The sequence below is a fragment of the Acanthopagrus latus genome, chromosome 8 (assembly GCF_904848185.1).
Source record: "Acanthopagrus latus isolate v.2019 chromosome 8, fAcaLat1.1, whole genome shotgun sequence".
Classification (NCBI taxonomy): domain Eukaryota; kingdom Metazoa; phylum Chordata; class Actinopteri; order Spariformes; family Sparidae; genus Acanthopagrus; species Acanthopagrus latus.
Window position 1 is genome coordinate 3,746,253 of NC_051046.1, and position 23,549 is coordinate 3,769,801.

At 42.9% G+C, this 23,549-nt stretch overlaps 1 protein-coding gene across 3 annotated transcripts; it reads left to right on the forward strand.

Moving 5' to 3' along the window:
- Positions 1-3: 3 nt before the first annotated feature.
- Positions 4-23,515, forward strand: si:dkeyp-19e1.3 (USP6 N-terminal-like protein). Of its 3 annotated transcripts, XM_037106462.1 has the most exons (15): positions 4-211; positions 245-281; positions 12,539-12,612; positions 13,222-13,307; positions 13,507-13,546; positions 13,636-13,716; positions 14,081-14,188; positions 14,278-14,387; positions 15,779-15,827; positions 17,919-18,039; positions 18,379-18,473; positions 18,685-18,750; positions 18,974-19,073; positions 19,514-19,666; positions 19,777-23,515. In XM_037106462.1, exons 3-15 carry the CDS (start codon positions 12,547-12,549, stop codon positions 21,162-21,164), a joined length of 2,463 nt encoding a protein of 820 aa, XP_036962357.1. In that variant the 5' UTR covers positions 4-211; positions 245-281; positions 12,539-12,546; the 3' UTR covers positions 21,165-23,515. The 3 variants fall into 3 exon arrangements, with proteins under 3 accessions (XP_036962357.1, XP_036962356.1, XP_036962358.1); XM_037106461.1 differs by having other exon boundaries at positions 4-281; XM_037106463.1 differs by lacking the exons at positions 4-211; positions 245-281 and adding an exon at positions 447-764.
- Positions 23,516-23,549: the final 34 nt, after the last annotated feature.

A 23,549-nucleotide genomic window follows, 5' to 3' on the forward strand; every position in this document is an offset into this window, starting at 1 on the left:
CCAGCTCGCGGCATGTAGAGCGGGGCTGTCGGCGGGGAGTGGGGTGAGTCCGTTTGACCAGCATCGATTTCAGCGAAACTAGTCGACAGTCGGGGACAAGCCTTCGGAGCGGTGACAGCGTGTGGGTAGAGGCTCCCCCCTGGACAGCGAGGGAGAGAATGAGAATAGTGGATTTAGTGTCTACTTGTAGGTACAGCGCAAACGAAGAAGGAGAACAAGAAGAAGAAGAAGAAGACGGAGAAGAAGAAGAAGAAGAAGACGGAGGAAAGTCATTTAAAAAGGTGAGCAGCGGCGACGGCTGAGCGTTTAGCGTCTGTACTACACTGTTTACACCTCCCTCACTTTACAGTTATTAGCTCTGGGGACACGACAATGCGGGTGGTCACAAAAGACGTGTCGCCTTCATCGCTTCATCAGCTCCCTTTGTGTTTATTTTTATTTTTTTACAACTTGCCTGATCCGCTACAAACCACTGAAGGAAGCTAAACGTCCACCGAGTGTACGTTAACGGCTTCTCGCGCGCGTGTTGATCTGCGGGGAAACGTTAACATCACTGTGCTCCTGGTGTAAAGAAATGCAGATTTACGGTGGCTTGTATTTTCTGGGAACACACGCGTCTTCTTGTAAGAGTATATTGCTAGCCAGACAAACCCTCCTGCGGTGAGGACAGTGAGTGAGCGCTTCTCTTGGGGGAATTTTTCATTTTGCATCACTCCTCACGGGCTTTCCAGCAGTTACAGAGCACCTCCGGCTAGGATGGTGAGGTGTGTATGTGTTTTTTTTTGTTTGTTTGTTTCTTACTCCAACGAGCAGTGTGTGCTTCCTGTTGGGTTAAGGGATTATTGTGCACGAAGACGATTCTCAATCTGTTTCAGTCTTGACAGCTTGTTCCGCATTTAAATGTATACACAGCAGGTATGAAACCAGTGTCAAAATCAGGAACTATACTTATGGTCGACCCAATGTGAAATTTATTTACTTCTAAATGCACACACAGCATGATTTTACCCTTCACATCCACACTACACAGACCACAGATGCTCCAGCACCCAGAAGTAGGCCAGTTACTGGTCTGTATGTCATGTCATGCCATGCGTGGTCCCCTTTGGAAGGTTAACTGGGCGTCTCACTGGTTCATACGTGGGGTGGGGGAGGTTGCAGACAGTCTGAGTGAAAGATCTCCAGCAGGATTTAGCCCTCATCCTCTGCCAGATGTCTGGTGGTCATTGTTTTACTCTCATTTGTCCCCTCCTCATTGTGTTTTTTTTGTTTGTTTTCAGTGTGATGTAGCAGATGTGCATGCTGCCTGTGGCGATTGCGCATTTCCTTACATCTTGAATATGCACTGTGATTAATTGACACACAATATGTGTGATGGCATGTGGAGGAAGCTGTGGGAGACATAATGTATTTGCTCATGCATGTTTGCAGTTCTGTGCTCATGGATGCACATGATCTAATCGTAATTCAAGCTTACCGCCCACAGAGGCCGTCTTACAAGCTTCTCATAGCAATGAGTTATTTTTGCCTACCTGTGCATTCACATGTCCACAACCCTACGTTGCATCACTGGACATGGAGCATTTTAGTTTTTTTTGTTGTTGCTATGTTCAGCCTTGCTGTGTGTGACACAGTGCTTGTGGTTTTGATAAGTAGTGCCACATCGGAAAGGTGACAGCACTGATATTTCTGTGTGACAAATAGCATGTGAGAACCCTTCACCCTCCCCTCTGCATGTCTCATAATGGTTCAAACTAGGAAACTTTTCACGTGGTAAAAATTTAAAAAAGTGATCAAAGCCCATTGAGTCCACCAATCGTCAGATTTACTGTGATACACATTAACAACTGGGGCATTTCGAAAATTGTGGTCTGATGTATAATATTTTTCCTCCCTTATAAGCTCATTGGATCAATAATAAGATACTACATAATGTACATATTCTTAATGGAAAACACTTAGCTTGAAATGGAAGCAAATAGAACTTGTATTTGTTGAAGGCTTTCAGGCACTTGAACGTGCTCATGAACAATGATCTGACTGCCCTCTTTGATGCCAGCAGGATGTGAGCCACGTGTGAGGCAGAGCATGTGAGCCCTTATTTTGTTTTTATGCCCGTGAATGGGCCTCAGTCTGCAGCATTATCTCTTTTTTTTTATTTTATTTTTTTATAGATCTTTCAGCGTTGATGATTCAAGACTTTTTCATTCTTTCCTATTGTATCACCACTCACTTTGAGGCATCAAAGGACACCGATTGCTCTACTTAGGAAAAACAATATTGCAATGCAGAAAAACACTATTTTAATGCCATTAATAGCATTATCGTCACTTAATCTCAAGGCCTCACTCTCACCAAAGTCATGGTTCTCTCATAGCTCTCTTCAATCTCCATTGTATTCTCTTGTGATAATATTATTTCAGTGAAGAGGCATCAATAGCCTTGTTGTAATGCTGAATGGCGTCTTTATGATAGATGTCAAAGGCATACAAACGCACCACTGTCGCAAAACGCACCAGATAGTGAAGCCTTTTGCCAAACACAAAGACGACAGAGAGGCTTTAGCCCTGCAATGTTACTCAAAAAAATGTCTTTTAAGAGTTTTAGTGTTGTCTTCTCAGATGTCATGTAAGTTAGCCCTCATGTCCATATCACTGCTCATAGGTCAGGGTCACAAGTCCCTGTAGCCTATGTCAGCACACACTATCGGTAATATGCAGAGGCACGGGACATGTTCTCAGTCTGTTGGAGGACTACGGTCAGACTCAAGGTCACACCTACATGCTATTTCAAGTTTCCAGTTCAACAAACCTGCATGTGGTGTTGATTGTGGGAGGAAAGTATCACAGACACAACAGGCAAACTCCGCACAGAGAGGCTTCAGCTGGCTGGTGGATCTGAACCCATGATGTTACTCATGATACTTCTGATCTAATACTTAGTTACTGACACTGCAACAATGGTGATTGTCACTATTGGTACCTTTTCTAGGATATTGATACACAATGATGCAGCAAAGCATATTTCTTAATAACTCTTGACTGTTGTGAAAAATATATTACATAACAGCCATAATTTGGTTTTAGGTTACTACTAGAATAGGTCTATATTCTTGAGAGCCAAACTAGCAGATAGGCATAAATTATGCGCGTGTGTGAGATGGTGACATAGTGTGATGTCTCAAAGTCACAGAATTAAAGCTGAGACTATTGATGTGGGAGAGAGGAGCTTTTGTTGATGCAGACGTTTTTAACAATCTTTTACATCAGTCGACCAATTTTGGTAATCAACGAATCAGAATTTTACAAGAAAATTAAGCAAGAAAAAATACCAAACTGACATGTTAGAGCTTTTTCAAATTGATCGATATCTGCTTTTCCTTTTTTTTTATGTAACAGCATTTGAATATCTTTGAGTTTAAACTGTGTCTGACAAAACAGGTAATTGTTGGGTTGGGAAATTGTGATGAGCCTTTCTCCCCCATCCTCTTCTTTTTTTTTATTTACATTTGATACCCATATATCAATTTAAATAACTGCTAACAATGAGAGTAGTTGATACTGAAAATATTCACAGGGTTCCGGCAGCCCTACATGCCACACCGAGTGATGATTAAACTGCACCATCATGTGTTGGTCCATTACATACAAGCTCCGCCAGAAAACAGTGTGAATATTGCATGAGCTGAGTTTGTCTATAAATTAGCCAAACCTTATCCCAACACTCTGTCGTTAGTGAAATTTAGGTCACACTTGTGTTGAGATTGTGGATTGTCACTTAGGCTAAAAATAGCTGCACCACTGAGGAGTTGAGTGATAGCTCTATGGGATAATAGCCCAAATAGTTGTTTGTCTTTTGGCATTTTTATAAAGGCTAAATTGGGCGATCTTGGAATTTCCCCGCTGTGATTGTCTCAAGCTTGTGTCTTTTTTAGATGCCATCTTAGATTTGTTTTTGCTCTGAATACTTAACCTCTCTCCGCTGTTGAACACACTGAAATTACAGTTTCCCTCCAGTGTAAAGCTGCTCCCCTTCTGTGTACCATAATCCTCTGTTTCTGTGCTTGTTGACATTTGAACATGAAAACTATGATAAGTTAAGTTAAGATAAGCATCACTGAAGCATAGCGTCATTTCTCCTCAGCTTTTGACTTCAGACCAGCAGACTTTGCTCCTGGTTGAGCCTTACCCATTGCATGGTCTCTGTGTTCAGCTTTTAAAATTATTTAATCAGTTTGCATGTAAAAAGCAGTGCTGCGCTGTTTTGTGGTGCAGTTAGACATTGGGGAAATAGATCAACTCTTACATACATCGCAATTCTTCTTGATGCAGCAAAGTCAGTTGTCAAATGTGTGAAATCTAATTTTAGACATTATGATCTCCAGTAAAGATTTCTTCCAAACAAAGCTGTATGTTACTAATGGTTCCAATTCCATTTTTTAAATTAAATTTAAGATCCTGGAATCAGAGACCAAATCGAATCAATAGATTGTTTCTGGTTTAATTGTAATGAATGATACAGTTGACAGTTGCAGTTGAAGTATTTGTGAGTTAATGATCACCAGGCCTGATCTTGGCGCAGTGAAGGAGGCTTGTATTGCAGAAAGATTTGTGGAGTTACTCCAGTACATTTCTGAAAATGGTTAGATAACTGATGGAATTTAAAAATAACATGACAGTTAGTGCGTGGTTGCAAAACCCTCCCTAAACGTTGTGTATTTCCCCTGTGCGTTTTTAAATCCTGCATTATTGATTGCTAAACTTCATACTCTGATATGACTTTACAAAGCTTTATGATGTAATAGCACTTTCCTCTTTAGCTTCACTGCTAGCATCAGGATGCCATCCTTACTGGGAAGAAGATCCATTTATGAGAATGTGGCTTTCTCAGCGGGATCCTGTGGTTTTGTGTTTATGAATACTGTTCCCTTGACATTCTTGTCCTCCTCATACCACCCCTCGAAAAAGTGCTGCCACTCTGGGAAACAAGGCCTCTCTGGCTGGCCAGCTACTGCAGCCTCTGAAACTTTCTGTGGTTATTGTTATATTTAGACACCCCCTCCCTCCCCTCCCCTCCCCTCCCCCCAGGTAACAGGGTGAGACAGCAGCAAGGACCAGAGATTGTTCCCAGGCTGGGTCAGATGCTGGGTGAGGTGATAGAGAGCCCCTTTCCTCAGACTGCAGCTTGTTATTTCCTTTGTTAAGATGTGGAAAAGGTTAGGTAATTTGAGATGGTCAGTGTTATTGGTAAATCTGTATTTTGTGTGCTCAGCTTTAAAAAAAAAAAGAAAGAAAGGTTAAGTTAGAGTGACAGTGGTGATACAGAGTGGAGCAGGACAGAAAAGCCCCTTGGGGACAACAAGCTATTCTGAGCCATGTGCTTTTCCCCAGTCCCTGTGCTCTGGATGTTTCGCCCCTGGGTCACACAGTCTCTGTGTCGCTGCTATTTTCTATGCATAAACACAAACACTGCAGCCGTACAAAAGAATTGGAGGGAGACGGAGGAAAGAGAGGCTCAGACAGAGAGAAAGACAAGGAATCTGTTGTTGAGGAGACTTTGTGGCTGGCCGTCAAGGCTGCCCAGCAGTATTCTCTCGTTGGCCTAATTTGGTATCATTCGCCTCGCTGTTCCCAAGTTGATTTCCTAGGTTATGTGGTCGTCTAAGTTAGTACACTGTTTGTCATGCTTTGCTGTGAGTCAATAGCCACTATGTTCAGGTCCTGAGAGGAACCACTGGGGAAAGGGTAAACAATTGGCCATTGTCCATGCACCATCACACCTGCAAAGCACATGTTTTGGAGCATAGGGCTTTTGCATTTTTACATTTGTGTCCTTGTTGTTTGTCTGGAAGGTGATGGTGTTGAAGTATTTTAAAGCTGCAACCAACAAACTTTTTCCTTATTGATTAATCTGCTGATTGTTTTCTCAATAAATTGTTGAGTCTATAAAATTGTCAGGACATTTTGATGCATGCTCACTTACTTAGTGGTTTCATCCCAACCAACAGTCTAAAACCTAAAGAGGCTTCATTTATAATCATAAATAACAAAGAAAAGCAACAAATCCTCACATTTAAGAAGCTGCAACCTGTAAATGTTTGACATCTTTGCATGAAAAATGACCATTAATCGATTATCAAAATTGTTGGCAACTAATTTCTTGCAAATTGATTAATGAAGCTCTTGTACATGGTTGGTCATCAGTACGGTGTGATTTTTATACCATTGTGTACTATGAATTCACACTGAATCACTGTCTGGCTTACACTAGCACCTTGAACCTACTGTTATCCAGTCTGAGCAGCTTTATTGTATCTCTGAAGTTCCATCTGGACTCCATACCTTCCTTCATAGAAAGAGACGACTGTTGAACATCTCATACCAGCCTGCTTTGATTTCCTCTTGGGTGATTCTGTGATATTCGCAGTCACTTCTGGGGCTTCTTTTTAAAACCGTGACGTTGTTTTCAACTGCAAAACCAGAATTGTGTTAAGAGGAAATTTAAAAAAGATCTGTCGAGAGTTGAACTGTAGTCTGTTGTAAGAATATGTGAACTGGGAACAGAGGCTACTTTGTCATCAGCACTGAAGCTTCCTCATCTTCTTTACAATGGAGTACCAAGAAATCTGTTATCAAATAAAAGATTTTGGATGAATTTCTCACAGCTACCTTGCCTCTCTTTAAACAGGCAACCTCTTAGAATGATCTAATTTCTTTCTCGCTGCTATTTTCTGCTTCTTTTAGACTCATGCATGCCTACATGCACATGCTGTGTGTCTGACACCCATTAAAAACTGGAGCTCTGAAGTCATCTGGGACTTCAGATGTCTTCATGTGGAAATTAGAGCCATGTGGTCGCTTGTTAGCCTCCTTCCTTTTCTGTCCTGGAATGATACACTCGTTCTCCACAATCACCACGAGTCTACAACAGTTAGCATAAAGTCAGCTTTTAGGGATAATAACATAGAGTACATTACAAGACATCCTTTGAAGTTCATTACTGTGAACTGTATTAGTATTGACTGCAGTGATTACTAAAAAGAATACCCTTTACTTGTCCACACAACATGGATCTCCTTGACAAAAATGTACAAGACCACAACAGTTGCAAAAAGTAGTAAATTAAATATGTGTTTTGGCAGCATACATGTCATGGGATTTTGGCACGCTGGAGACAGGCAGGAAAAGATTCAACCACAGCGACAGACGTCTGATAAGGTTTTCCCCTGGTTGGGTGATCCATTTATGAATCATCAGAGTAAGCTGGTATTTTGTTTCTTTTGTAAGTGGTGGATGTTAAATTCAAACCCAAAGGCAAGGTAATTTAAGCATGTGCAGGACAGATGATGGTTCATAATACACGTCGATAATAAATGACACAGACGGCTGATAGGAGAGGCACGGTATGGGAGTATGCTCTGTGAGGTTAACCAGGTTAAATGAGCACATGGCCTGGACTCGTCTGATCTCGGAGCCTGAGAGCATCTTTTGGCTGACCACACAGCACTGACTAATCATTCGGCACTAACGAGAATGAAGCATCTGTCGCGTTCTTCTCTGTCACGCCATCCGCAGCAATTTGGGGAGAGGGTTCGAGTACCAGCTATGAAAATCTTGATCAGAAAATTTGATAGAATCTGTCAATGCAACATCTGTGAGGATGAAGTAGCTCCTACACAGTAACTCCAGCTGTTTCTCTCTTAAATCTGTCAATATAAGATATCCAAACCCTGATGTAGTTTCACTGAAAGGTTTTAGTTCAGGATGCTTGCCCACTGATGCACAGATACTGTACATACACACCCCGTATCAGTCCAGTGTAGCTCACTGCACTCAGAGTTTCCAGGCCCCTACAGCTATATGACAAGTGCCAAACTCCTTCTAATCTCAAGCTTTCCTTCTGACATTGCTCTGACCGTATAATCTCCTGCCTTAAATCTGACTACTACTCTGATTAAGATTGATTGGAAGCCAAAAGAGGGATGATTATGGATCAGGGAAAAGTAGAAATAAACAAAATATGTATATTAAATGCCAGCACAGCAATCCCATTTAAATTTAATGTCATCAGTCTACATTTTTTCTATAGACTGCTACAGGATAATATGGCTTTAAGTGGGTTTTAGTTCTTACTTTTATATTTTCATTAGAAAAGGGCTAAGCTAGTATATAAAGCTCTAACAGAGAAAGCAATGAATCATGGCATCAAGGGCAGAATCATGATTACAGTGGAAGTATGACTTGTCATAACAAATTCTGCCTCATTTATTTCTGATTATTTACGACTAACTCCATGACGCCTCAGGATATGTCGGTCATACCTGAGCTGAACACAGCCGGAGAGACAAGGCAGTGAAAGATAAGGACGTTTTGAGTGGCTAGCACCGTGTCATGAGCATGATGTGATTCAGTATGCTTTGCAAGCTTTTTGTGGTTACAACATTGCACAGAGCTTTTATACGCTAGCTAGTTTTAGCTCTATGTCATAACAGGAAATGATGTCATCCAGGCCCCAGGCTCAAAGTCTTGTACCCTGCAAGCAATCAGGTTATCAAAATTCAGCTTTACAGGAAAGTGCTATCTCTCGGTAGATCTGCTCCACTGTTTGCACATCTCCACTTACCAGTTTCCCACGACCTCCACCTCATTCTGCCCACTGTAATATATATGAATACCTGTCACTGTGTTTCTACAGCTCACTCCCAGCTCCTCCAGGATTTACGTGTTGTCGACTCTCTAACCTTCTCTGCTGCTTACTTACTTTTCACCACCGGCTTCCATCTGTTTGACACCCTGATCTCCACCACAACTAACCAACCACCTTTTCTAATCACCACTTTGAAAAGAGCTGTTTCAAGTAAATGTCAAGTAAAATGTCTTTGAACCTACTGCAACATGTGATGTTTTGACATAGTCAGAAGGGCGTCTGTGGGTGACTCACAACCAAAACACAAGCAGTGTTAATGTGAGCTGACCACCTTGTGGCATTACTCATGTCTTTCCTGCTGACTACAAACACCAAGTATGGATAATTTGAGGCTTTGTCAGTAGAAGGGTTTTCCTTGGTTAGGAGAACTGTTGTCAGTTCTCATTGAACCTGTTGTTGAAGGAGTGGCGGTTTCCTTTTCTTCCTGACCCCCAACACAATACTATCAGCGGCCTGGAGACTCAACACAGGAAGTAAGCAGCAGGGACCTAAAGATGAAGCATAACAGACCTTTTACACCAGTGTACCCAGTAGACAGTGATTTAAAAAACAGCTCACATTCCCCCCCCCCCCCCCCCCCCCCCCCCCCCCCCACATGCAGCTTGAATGAAAAACATCTAATTCCAGGACAGTCAGACCAACCTTAAGGCTGCTCCTGAGTATGAACATGTTTTACTTAGACTATTTCTTACAGCTCTTGCTCGCCATGTGTGGCCAGATCTTGTCTCTGCTTTTATTATTCATATATGATACAGGAACTGCAGCCAGAAAAAGAGAATTAGAGGTTATTTCATGATTATCTTTGGTAGAAACAAAACACACCTTTTTGTGGGGTTTCACCTGGTATCCCCCTGCTTAAAAAAAAAAAAAAAAGTGGTGTCACGGTTTACGTTACGTTCCACTATTTTGCTTTTATAAGCATTGTATAAACATGAAATTATTGGTTAATCACACTGTAATGGTGTTATAAGCAGATGTGTATTAATGTACAATATTTGGTTTGTGAATACAAATTTAATATTTGAACTATATTTCACTTGATTGTAAAGTGATTATCTGTTTATACACCACCTTCCACTGTTTCTTCCTTAGAGTTACAGTTTACAGTTACCGCACCCTTTTAAATGTAGCCTGCTTATAAAGTGTAAGGCAGGATTTTTTCACTGATCATATGACGCACAGGAGGCAAGGTTAGTGGTACCACCCGGCAGACAGCTTACTCAGCTGTCCTGAAAAATAAGCTGATGCCTCGAAAAACCTGAAATAGTTTGACCTGAGATGGTTGAGAAAGGGGAAAAATGTGAAAGGGAAAAAAGAAGAGGATCAGCAGAGCCCATTTGTTCAGTGGTCTGGTTTCACTGACCACCTGTTAGACGAGAGACTCAACTGCTGTTTTGATGGAGAAGACTGGATGATGGTGACTTGGACGTTGGTTATATGTGGTTAAGGGTCTTGGTACCTGATGAAGTAGAAATACTCATCAGTACTAACATCCATAGTATTTAGTTTGAGTTGTAGGTGAGGAAGAATGAATTTGTCTCCTGTCTGATTTCTTCTTTTTGTCAGAAGCTCCTCTTTCAGCTTGTAGTTGTTCATCCTAAATGGATATTATGTAAGTTTAACTCGACATGAAGCTGAATGAAGTAGCCCTCAGCTTTCTCTGTCAGTGTGCCTATTGCTCTGACATCAGGGTGTAAGTCATGTCAGGGAAACATCGCATCAGTTCAGAAGACACTTGGCCTAGTCAGCACAACGCGCGAGGGTCTCGAGGGAAAAGTTAAAGGGCCTTTGTACGAGGTAGCAGGTGCTTTCACACCTGTTGCTGCAAGGCATGCCAGACATACATGCAGCCTGAGGCCTCAGCTGGCTTCACATGCTGTCAGGGGTCGGTGAAGATATTCCTCAGTTCACGGCACTCTGAAGATCCTGTTGATTGTGTTAAAATGCTGTAACTCACCTTACAAATCTGTGTTCAAACACTTTCATTTTAATTTTCTTTGCTTGGCCATCTGTCCCATTACAGCATCTATGGACACAACACAACACAACCAGGCTGTCAAAACCTGTTTCTTAAAGTAAATACCAAGTAGTAGTAGGTCTTTAACCCTGGTGCTTTAACGCCTACGATACTTTCAGAGGGTGTGGCCCTGGTTTGGTATCTGTTTCTATTTATCTCCTGTCGTTCACTGTGCCTGCTAGGCATAACTGGCATATTCTTCATATCCAAACATCACGCTGGGATGCCGACCTGGCAAACGAGTGGTGAGGCTGTTCTCTCTCGGGCGATTACTCAGCCCTGACAACTGCTTCACAGCTGAGCCCATTGCCAAAACACATCAGCTCAAGAAGGCAGGCCAGAGGGAGGCTTAGAGGGGCAGACCTGGGTCTGGAAGGGGTTCTACTGTGAGAGGGGAGGGAGGGGGTGAGGCTCCAGGAACATCAGAGTTCTGGCTCCGTTATCTTTCCTCATGGGCTCAGGCCCGTCCGTCACTTTCTTGCTTTGTCTGCACCAATGTGGCTGTGTGCTCCCCGGCAGATTGTTACATACATGTGTACACACACATGCACACACGCACATACACACAGATGCACACACAAACAAGAGAGTCCTGTGACTGTCACTCTGTGTCACACTTCATACATGCCAACCATGACCTACTGGCCTACTCCGACTGTCTGCGAGAGATGAACCCTTAGATAAGTTTCTTTCTTTCCCGAATTCCAAAAAAGTGTCAGTGCTGTCTTAAACATTAGTATGACAGAATGTTATTATACCTTTGCTCACACTTAAATTAAATCAGTTGAAAACTGTACAAAGAACAAAGTTTTACCTCATGAACTTGATTTATTTATTTGTTTGTTTATTTATTTTGTCTTGGCAAATGATTACATTCCGAGCGGACAGACTTTTTTTGCAATCTGGATGGACTTGTAGTCATCAGATCCAGAGCTACACCAGAAGATTATCACGGTGTTTTACATGATATTTATGCACTCCAAAGTCATGGAGGGAAAGCTTCCTTGGAATCATTTCACAGCACAGATTATTTGACATTGTGAGCGGTTAAGAGTTCCAGTCTAACAGTTCTGATCCTCTCACAGTCTGACCTGAGCTGCTCTTATCAGACAGCTAAATTGGATAGATTGATAAATATGAATTTTGGAAGGTGAGGAAAAGATAGATGGTGTTTTAACAGCCCGTAAAATGTGTTTATATATTAAACGTATAGATGATATATTTAGCATCCTTTTTAGGGAGATGGCTATATACACTATCCAGCAAAACACAGAACACATTTGAAATTTGTGACTTTTATTTCTTAAAATAACCGAGTAATTTCCACTGAAAGATTAATCATAGTTTCACGTTCAGCATGTGTGAACTCGTAATGGTGAACTCTTGAAGCCCTGGACAAAGGTACAGGAAGTTGCTGACGGCCTTGTGGTTTGCGTCTTCACACCATGGCTCCTTATAGTCTCCAGCATGCTTCATGCAAAGATTGTAGACCCACAGTATGGTACACAGCACGGTTGTTTCAAAGATTTATCAATTATCAAATGAATCCACAGCTTTTTTTGATAAATGATGTATCGGTTTGAGTATTTTGTTTCATTTATTTATTTCAAGGGGGAAACGTAAAAAAATCTCTCGACTCAAGCTTCTTCAATGTGAATATTTTCTGGGTTTTTTACTGCTGTTCCATATTCCACACCTTCACCCACAACAAGCTGCAAAACACCAGGCTATATTATGTTGTAAATGTAAATATTAACATGTGGTTTATGTCAGTTCTGGTGATAAGTATTAACTTTTTTGTCTACTTCCTTCCAGATTTGGACATGAAGAAGGACATAGACGCGTTGATAGCAGAGGAACGCGCTGAAATCATCTCTAAATATGACAAGGTAACTGTGTGCACAGAGATACCGTCACATACTGTACCTGACAATACTTCAGATCATGATGGGAGCTGTGAATACTGCATTTAAATGTTGTATCTTAAGAATCAATTGACTGTCATGATGCAGTTTGAGGAACCTGCACTGACAAGCTTTCATCCACTGCCAAATGTCAGGCTTGGGGTACTACAGGTCATTCAATCTCAACCTAAGATGTGAAATTATGAACCTTCGAAACATAATATTTCTGCCAAGAAAGGCTGTCGAGGTGTATGTAACACATCTGAACCGGGGAGATGATGGTCTGTCTTGTAGAGAGAGGCCCTGAGTGGTGCCTGCAATCAGTGTCAACTCTGAATAGGTTTGTGCTCAACAGCCAGCAAACATGGGATTACATGGAAGGATCAATTAATGACACAGACATTGAGTGCTGCACGTGCAGTTCCCAATCTAGGGTTCAAACACTTTCAAGTGAGCCATTAGGAACAGCAAAACCAGAGAACATCACGTGAAAGGGAGGAGAAAAGAATAGGACATTTCTGTACGTCATTTAAACGGCTTGTTTTGCATACTCTATTTTAATATAAGCCCTTGTGATATGTGTGTGTGTTTCAGGGCAGGCAGGAGGGTGTCAACATTGACCCGTGGGAGGATGCCAACTACAGCATCTATAAGGTCACCGACCGTTTCGGCTTCCTGCAGTAAGTTACCCGACTTAAAGCTCCGACAGCTTCCTTGTAGTGAGCTCTAGGTGACTATCTCATCCCCTCTCCTTCCTTTCCACTTTCCTCTTTTTTTCTTTATTGGACTGATTGATGATGTCTTGTATTAGTGCTAGACATATTAGACAATCCTCTCAGTGTGCGTATTTAAATAACATGTTGTGCGTTTCTGCTTCAGCGAGGAAGAGCTGCCAACACCCAGTGCGCTTGAAGAGAAGGTATAAACTTGTAGTGATTTCAGATTTTTGACCTTGCTTGTGATGTATTTCCCCAGAGGGACTTACACGTATGTTCTTCCTCTCCTCAGCAAAAGCAGCAGGAGATAGAGCGGGTGGAGAAATGGCTGAAGATGGTGAAGAACTGGGACAAGTACAAGAACAGTGAAAAGGTGTGCATCTCAGTGGGGAAGTGCTCTGACACAACAACATGCTGTCTCGATTTAGCCATCGCTTCCCTTTTTTCTCTGTGTGATGTATTATTTCCTCCTCTGTTAATAATCTGTTTTCCATTCCCCTTTAAACCACAATTTATTTCCTTATCCCTCCTTTCTCTCCCGTCTAGACAGTTGAAGCAAAATCTTAAGTGCATGCGATGAGTCCTTGTCTTTCAAGAGAGTCAACAAGGCCACATTCTATAAAGCAGCATTTATACATGACCCTCTGCTTCTCTCCCCTCTGGTTAAAGACTGTCTCTTTATCTTTAGAGGGTCCCTATTCATGTCTGATCATATGTCTCTGTCACACTTGTTTCAGTTGGTGAAGCGTGTCTACAAAGGCATCCCTCTGCAGCTGAGAGGCCAGGCCTGGGCCCTGCTTTTGGACATAGAGAAAGTCAAACAAGATAACAGGGGAAAATATGAGGTAGGAAACTCAACGGGTGACAATTCCTCAAAAATGTGGAGATTGTGAAAGGGAACATTCTGACATTTTTTGCTTGTTCTTTTCCCCAGAAAATGAAGCAGCAGGCTCGTAGCTTCTCCACCGAGATCAAACAGATAGACTTGGACGTTAACAGGACCTTCAGGAACCACATCATGTTCATGGACCGCTTTGGAGTCAAGTGAGTTCTCAGCAGAAAACTTGTATTTAATTGTATTTACAAATATTATTCATGCAGTGTGATGACTCCTCGTTCCTTCCTTTAAGTTGTCACATTAAAAACTTTGAGTCATGTGTACCTGCCCTGCATGTTAATCAAAGTAAACACACTGCTGGTGTATCATGAATACACTTCTGACCCTTTAGCCTGTAAAATAAATCACACAGTTGAAGTAGCTTCCATGACAAATTCCCTCAACCCCTTTTCTGTCACACGGATGACTCCAAAGCTCTTGTTTTTGTTTTCTTTGGCACCTCACACGCTCAGGTTTGCCCTCGCTAAATCCTTTACAGGGTGTGACCTCTCACTTAAACCTTTAGGCAGCCCCACACTCACTCACAAAACACACACACACACACACACACACACAACCAAAACGGTGGTTTCCTCCTCTCAGTGTTTTATTAGCCTTCCTGTCAGTGCACAAAGCCCCACAGGAAATGACATTCATACAGAAATGTGCACCGACATCAAGTGTACATCCGAGACAACACATCGGTATAATGCTCAGACATAATGAAACACACAACAAAGGTAAAACACGCGCTTCAGAACATGATAATGGAACAGTTTCGAGCTTAAAATCTGAAAGCAACTGGTTCATCCTTGTCTAAAACTCTCCGAGAGTGTGACTGAGTGCTCGCCTCTTGCACTTTGTATCACACTCCCCCCCCTCCACCTTCAATTCAAAGCCACTGAGTCCAAACAGAGCAAAACACCGTTCCATCCTGCTCGGCTGCCCACTCCTTCCCTGCAAGTCAACAGCTGTCCCACTCACACCGCAACACTGACAGCTATTTAGAGTTCCTTTCCTGTCTCTGTCACTGTCTATAAGACGTGTATTTACTATAGAGGCCTGGAGGGGAGACATCCTCTCTCTCGTCTGAGTTGTGTTTGTTAATGCCCCGGCTGCACTCGCATACACATTTACACACACACATAGCACACAATAGCTGCCTTCACTGTCTGAAACTATTGAGACCCCAGATGTAATCAGCCATGCAGCACACAAGCCTGTGGTCATAGAAGCTGCATAAAAGCTGCATGCTGTGGAAGAAATAATGTGATAAAAATGTTGGATCTTTAGATTTTACCTTACTGACTGTTCACTCACACTCCCAGGATGAGGTGATGCAGCCCTGGCTGTGTGTCAGCCTCCTCCAGAAATACCTGCTGTTGTTATGAGTCTGTGCTGATCGATGGACTTAATTTAATGATGAGGTGGTGGAGTAATCATAACTCATGTGGTCTTGGGGGGGTTTCCATTTAATAAACTCTGTCTCAGGTTGTTTGATTGTTGCTAAGGAACCACATCTTTGTTTTAACCGGCAGTTTCTCTGTTCCCTCTCTAGGCAGCAGGCACTGTTTCACGTACTAGCAGCGTACTCCGTCTACAACACGGTGAGTTTGTTTGTATGTGAGTATCGATGAGGGAGTTACATAATGTGGAGGAGTCTTGTGCAGAACAACAGTGGCGTAACAGCTCCAAGTCCATCGAGTCCGTTCGGTTGCATGCAGCAAAGAACAGGCCGAGCACTTTAAACCCATCCGGCTTCTGTGTTGTTTAGAGCCTTTGGGTGAGATCTTTTATTTATGAGTGTGGCTCTGACTGAATGCACAGCAGCACATTGTAACAGGCAGACCACCAGTGAACCCACATTATAGTCAGAGCTCACAAGTTCCTCTTTGGTGATATGTGCTGATTAACGGTCAAGGACACAGTCCACCTCAAGTTTCGTTTCTCATCGCAGCCATGCCAAGCAGTTTCATCCTTTCTATTTGAATCAACATTAATTTGAGTTTTTTTCTTGATTATAATGTGTTTGAAATGCATTTTTTGGATGCTGATGTTACATATGATAATGTCTTGGTGCATCTTCATTAAAGTGCCTTTAAGTTCCTCTGTAGCTTCTCCACAATTAGCCAACTGAGTAAGACTTAATGCAGCTCAATATGCAATGTCCACGTAACATTTCTGGTACATTTGTGGTCTTTGTTCTGTTGTAGAAGTATCCATGGTAGCCTCTTTTATTGCACCAGGGTATAATTTAGGTTTAGCACACCCTGATAGCTCACCTGGTGGAGCGTGCAGCCCGTGTATGGACGGCTGAGTCCTCAGCAGCGTTGGTCTTTCCTGGCATCCGTAAGCATTCCTATCAGAATCATCATTTAATTTAAATAATGGTTTGAGCTTGTTCTTTTTCTTGCAAAATTTCATGTGCGTTCTTCATCTCGCGACAGATCAGTGACTTTTCACAGACTGCCATTACGTGACCCAGAAAGACTACAGCTGTGGCTAATCACGCTTCGTCTGGATCTCAGCTCCTCTGTTGAATCCCCCCCGAGCAGGCCATATGTGTGATGAACACTTTTCACAAAAGGATTACCAAAATGCACGGCAGAAGAACAGAAAAACTGAAGCGCATGTATTTGAATTTGAGATCGAGCACTTAGAACCAGAAGGGTGCTTTTAGTTTAGTGGCTACAGGGAAGATCTCGGGTTTTAAAAGGGTGTAAATAAGGTCAGTTTTGGGTCTCTGGGCAGAAAATTGAGCCATTTTGTGCTTTTTTTTGTTGTTGCTTTTTCCCCAGAAATATTTTGTGAACTACGAAACTTCACCAGACTTTCTACCAGCATGAGGTGGAGTAGATTATGACCAAATTTAAATTTTTGGATGAACTGTTTTTTTAATTCTTCATCCCTACCGTCTGCTAGGGATAAAAATATCACCATCCAAAGACTTAGTCGTACAGTACATCCTGCCACACGCAAACACGGTCCAAGTCTGTTTTCCTGATTGGGCTCGGAGGTGTTGGAGCCGGAGGAAATGGGCATGTGCTGTTCCCTTTTTTCCTTTTTCCCCTCTCCTCACACACTGCTCAGTAGAAACTGGGTCAGTAGGAGAGAGTGAGGGAGAGAGAGCAAAGAGGGGGGAGTAGTGTGTTTGTCCTCTTGCCTATGTGATGGCAGAGAAGAATGTGGAGAATGTGTATTTTAACCTCCAGTGTGACCCTGATTATGTTTACTGTATTTCCTTGAAAGGATACTGTGGAGTGTCCATTTCTGGCCGTGCCATCAATCGGCCTTAATATGGACAAATACCAAGTGTTTGTCAGGTTTTGTGTATATCTGTGCTTGGCAGAAGGCGATGTGCTAAGTGTAAATCGTTGAATCACCGTGGAGTCAAATTGGAGTTAATTCAAGTCGAGGACATGACATTACTGAGAATCTATGTTGGGCTACAGTAAATATTTGAACAACCTTTGGTTTGAGTGTTTATAATATCGTGGCTGAGTGTTCAGACAGTCTGCAGCTCCTCGTGTGCAGTATAACCACACATATCCACAGTCTGCCTCCAGACCACATCAGACATTCAGGTGCTCTCTCCCCGCCCTCCTTGTGTGTGTGTGTTCTCTATTAAATTATGAATTATTCCTCTCATTTGGCCATTCTGTCTAATTGAACCTGTCTCTTACCATGTGTTCCCTCAGGAGGTGAGCTACTGCCAGGGGATGAGTCAGATCGCTGCCATTTTGCTCATGTACCTGAACGAGGAAGATGCCTTCTGGGCTCTGTCCCAGCTCCTCACCAACAGCAAGCATGCCATGCACGGTGAGAGACTGGGGACAGAAATGAAGACAGACCTGATTCCTTTCTAAGCATTTCAAATGCCACAGATTTATATGTAATATGCCAATGTGTGTGAGTTGTCAAACTGTAACTCACTCCAGCCATGATTACCTTCGAGAGCTTGTAAAACAAGATTTTTTAGTTCTGCTTCATGTAAAGTACAGCTTTCGAATCGGAGTGAATTCAGACACACTTTCACAACTCTTTAATATTAGTCTTCTCAGCGTCCTTTCATCAGATCCTTTTCATTTGTAAATATTATGTCTCTACCATTACCACAGACCCTTTATGGCCTGCTGATTTATTTTTTCACCGGTCTAGGGTTCTTCATCCCAGGATTTCCCAAGCTGCACCGTTTCCAGGCCCACCATGAGCTCATCCTCTCCAAAATGCTGCCAAAGCTGAAGAAACACCTGGTAAATTAAAGTACATCTTTGCGGCTGAAGTTTTCTGTCCATGAAAGATAAACGATGATAATTAATTGCTTAGAAAGGCTGCAGTTGATTTTATTCGGGTCATTTCTCATTAGTCAGAACTGTTTGGAGTGTGAGATTGATTATTAATAACAAATTATAACGAGGAGCAACTTCCCATAGAGACTATTTCTCATTCACTCTTGCCCCACAGGACAAGGAGCAGATGACAACGGGGATTTACACCACCAAATGGTTTCTGCAGTGCTTCATCGACAGGGTGAGTATTTAGATTTCCTGAAGAACAGGACCTGCAATGCTCCATCTCCAGATTTTCCCTGTTAACTTTATGTACTCCCACATATATGCCGTATTCAAATTCAGCCGTTAATCAGTAGATCACAGTGTATTCTGTTGTTTTATCGTTGAACATGGAACCACATGAAGTGCTTTTATTATTATTTAATCAGACTGACTCTGCTGCTCCATGTCTTACATAACAGACCCCGTTCACCCTCACCCTGCGTTTGTGGGACATCTACATACTGGAGGGAGAGAAGATACTAAACGCCATGGCTTATACAACCTTCAAGCTACACAAGAGTGAGTATGAGGCTGACGGCATTATCCCCAATGCTGATCTCAGTGTGTCAAACCATATTCATGCCCCCATCCAGTCAGGGCTGCTGTTGCTGTGTGGATTACACGGCACGCCGCTTCTCGCTCGGCTGCCTCCTAACTGGATGGCTTACATAATGCAAGTGGCCGGTTGCTGTGGAGAAGAATCGAAAGCTGACTTTTCATTGGACGCTTGCAGGAGCGTCGCATCAGCAGATTAGCTGAATTCTTGCTAAACAACGTTTTTGACGAGCTGGTTCTGTACTTGGCGTCTTAAAGTTAGACCTAGCATCAAAGTGCTGTCTTTCACAATACAAATGCTGTTCATGGCTCACCACAGCGAGGAGGTTACCTGATGCGTGAGCTCGTACACTTACGAGTTAACTTGCCTCTGTTTTGTGTCTGTATTGTGTTTGTCCAATCAGAGCGCCTGCAGAAGCTCCAGTTAGAGGACCTGAGGGAGTTCCTCCAGGAGCAGCTGGCTGTTTCTTTTTTCCTGCCTGATGATGTGGTGGTTGAGCAGTTACAGGCTGCTATGTCTGAGCTTCGCAGTAAAAAGCTGGACCAACCTCCTCCAGGTGCACATGTGTTCTTGTATTTTTCTAAGCTGCATTCAGCCATTTCTCTGATACATCCTAAAGTATCTTTTGTTGTCCTTCGTTGACGTATTCCCCATTTCCTTTTTTAGCCAAGTCAGAGGAGCTGCCAAAGAAACCTCTGGGTCAAGAGAGACCAGTTCTCCTTGTGCCTCTGCAGCCAGAGTCTCCTCTGGAGGTCAAAGTAAGCCTGCAGCCACCCACCCAACCCAGTACAGAGGAACAGCAAACAGATGGCATCACCCGACATCGGACCCCTTCTCCTGCAGAGCCCCGGGACTCCAGAACACCTCCTTTGCCTTCACCTGACCAAGTTGTCATCCACACACAAGGAACACCTTCTTTAAGGCCTTGTAGGGCACCTCCATTACCTCCAAAAGCAGACAAACTCTGTGTCGAGGTCGGGTTGGACAGGGATGCGAAGGAGTCAGTTCCAGTTAGTCAGACCGAAGATGGGATGAGGCAACAGGAGAGCCAGGCTGAACAGCCAGAAACCGAGGAAAATGCTGGTGACTGGCCTCCACCTTATGAGCCCCCTGTGGATGCTCTGACTCTGCAGACTGAGGAGGAGATCATGGACCTTCCCGAGCTGCCACCTCCACCTTTCTCTTTCTCTGAGGAGAACGACCAAAAGCCTTTAGAAAGCAGATCACCCTGCTTGGGGACTCGCCCAGAAACCAGGCGTCGCTCTCCTTCCCCCCACGCAGCCGCGCCACCAGTCCCTCCAGTGAAGCCATCTCCAAAATCATGCCTGAAACCCCCCACATCTCTGGACTTGACACATAAAACACCTCCCCCTCCTCGGGCCTTCGCCACGTCTTCCTCCGGCTCTCCGAAACTTCCTCCCCCAAAGCCAACCAAGTTCCCAGTGTCTCTCTACGTCCCGGGGCCCGCAGGAGACCGCAGGCCCTCCAACACCTCCCAGTATGACAACCTGTCTGAGGCTGAAGAAGAGGACCGCTACCTGGAGAGGCTCCTGGCCACCACGCCTGAAGAAATTCTCAGCATTCACGGTGAACCTCAACATACCACAGGCAGAGACTATGACCCTGCTCTCTACCCTCTGCCCCCTCCTCCTATGTTCATCCCTCCTTCACCTTCTCCTGTTCCTCCCTCGCTGTGCATTCTCCCCAGTTTGCCTCAAGAGCCAGACTATGAAGGAGAGGACAGCTGGGTGAAGGACTCCATCATCCCCCCGCCTCCACCTTGTTTTGCTGACAGACTCAGTCCCTACCATTGCAGTGCTGCCAGCTGTTCCGACACACATAGAGCCACCTCACCTGGTTACTCTAAGCCTTTCTCCAGGGGCCCCAGGGACCATTCTGCCTTCCCAGCACCGCTGTTGTACACCGGGTCCCCCCCAGGCCACACCAGGCCCTCAGGACAGGTGGCAGTAGGAGTGCCCTTGGTCCGGTCCAGCCCAGACTTTTGCAGGATGCCTCCAGGTGGACAGCAACTTCCCAAATCAGTGACCTTTTGAAGTTTCCAAGCAGCATTCAAGTGTTACTGATTAATGCCATGATGATTCGGAGACTCTGTTCATGCTTGACTTGTTTTCTTAGCCTTGGAAGAGGTGGAAGGCCAGTAGCTATTCAGTGTGTCAGGTTTTGTGTGTGTGTGTGCGTGTGTGTGTGTGTATGTGTGTGTTAGTGAGAAAGGACATTTTTTCATTGATATGTACAGATTCCTGATACTTGCACCTTTTTCGCAAGGGCAGTTAACTTTTCTAAGTGTTAAATTTGTATTTAAAACTGCTGTCTGATTTACTGTTGGGTGCACAAAAAACACGCCTGCTTTTGTTGGTGCTTCAGACCAGATCTGGTTTTCAATTCGACGGATATAAGGTGATCTAATACCAGCCGCATGTTTGCGTCATCTCCAGTTTGTTCCAACAAAGTGTCTTAACCTGATCGCAGTGCACTGAGGGCTGCGACTCTAACACAAGGGCTTCTGTGGCTGCAGAGTAAGGTCATCTTTTGCTAAAGCATCCAAAGCCTGTACATCCACGTACTGTGAGCAGGCTCACACATCGCACATACGGAGGAAGGAAACTGCCAAAATCTGAAAAAAATACATAATTTACTTAAATGTTAAATGAATTAATTAGAATGGTGCATTACATGCACCAAAAATATTATAAAAAATAAATGCAAGCATAAATTGATTTATTAAAAGGAGACATAAATGAATATTTCTGTTGTTATTTTGCTCCTGTATTTATTTCCCTTTGTGTTAATTACCCTATTAAGTTACTTCCCAATTTATTGATTAGCGTATCTTATTTTTATTTATGTATTTAATTATGACACAGTTTGAATGACATAAGCATGATGAAAGAATGTAACATTATAATAGATAAATACGTACATAAATCGGGGAATAAATAAAGGACATAAAAAGAAAATAAGGGAATTAAAACAAAGGTAAATAAATACAAAAGGAAATTCAAACTCTTACTACTATTACTTTTGGTGCATTTAATGAGATATTAATGTATCTGTTGAGGCATTTTGAATGTGGCAGTTTCCGTCCTTCCTATTAACAGTATGTCAAACTGTAAAGAGAAGCTGTTGCCATAACAACATTTGTTTACTGTAACTTTACTTGACAACAACAGACCACTGAACCAGGGTGCACTGACGCAGCTTGCACGCAAACTTTTCGAAAGAATTGCCAAAGTCATCACCACCAGCAAACACGGATGACACGGTGCAACACGTCACTGGTGTAAATACAGAAGTTAGTTTCATTCCCATGAAGCTCAGCAAGGTCATTTTCACCCCCTCATGCAGGCAGCAGTTCGTACTCTGTGGGTATTTTGCTGCTTTTTTTTTAATGTTTTTAAATTGATGCTGTTGATTTCGAAGGACTGGGTTCAGTGTTAAATCTGTTTGTCTGACACTTGATTTCACGGCAATAATGTACTGTTTCATGTGTATATACATGCATGCATCAAGGCTTAATATGGTGGAAGCATGAGACTTAACAGAGGGATTTATGAATGCAACATATTGTCAGCACTGACTGAGTTACAGTTAAAAAAGAAAAGAAAAACCATTGTGACAGTATTTATGAAGAAGTGCTCCATCTAGTGGTCAGACATGTTACAGACTGACAGGATGGAGGCTTCGTGGAGGGACTAGTTCAACTAGTAAAACAAAATCTATAAATTCTACCTGTAACTCCCATTTTATGAATGTGCACAGACTTGTTTCTACATTCAGGCACGTCTAATGATAAAGTAAGCTAATAGAGACATTGTGTTACACTGTTCTGTGCTGTTGGCAGACTGGGGAGGGAAGCAAATGACTTCAAATTCATTCATATGCACAGCCATGTTTCAGAGCCATTGACAGCGACTGTAGTGTCAGAGAAAAGTTCTTAAGGAATGGAAGTTGAGCCATAATATACTGTACAAGGACCTAATAGTCAAACATGTTTTATATTGTTGTTACATTCAGTCATATTTTATGTTATATACTACGTCTAAACAACAGTCTTGTTCAGTGCACTGACCTTCGTCATTACCGAGAGGTTTTGCAGATCTTTTAAGTATTCAGCCGTTTTTTCTAAAATGGAGTTCAAGGTTACTTCTAAAAACTGTTTTCATTTTAAGGAGTGATGTTAACAGATGTTCATACAGATTGTTCATGAACTTTGGTCTCGCTGCTGCGGTTCATTTCAGAGAACTCAGACCACTTGAACTGACCACTTCTTGTACATCACCGCTGTTTTTGTGGATCCTGTTGACATCAGTGATGCCGGGGCTCAGACCAAAGCTTGTGTACATTTATGCAAACTATTTTGAGTTTTATAAAGAGACGAACCTTAGTTGTCTGTTGTCTTCCCTTTCCCACAGAGACGA

Excerpts from the sequence above, each read along its gene's own strand:
- si:dkeyp-19e1.3 (XM_037106461.1), top strand. The coding sequence starts at position 12,547 with ATGAAGAAGGACATAGACGCGTTGATAGCAGAGGAACGCGCTGAAATC. Across the intron at positions 12,613-13,221 it reads TCATCTCTAAATATGACAAG|GGCAGGCAGGAGGGTGTCAA; the intron begins GTAACTGTGTGC and ends TGTGTGTTTCAG. Across the intron at positions 13,547-13,635 it reads CCAGTGCGCTTGAAGAGAAG|CAAAAGCAGCAGGAGATAGA; the intron begins GTATAAACTTGT and ends TCCTCTCCTCAG.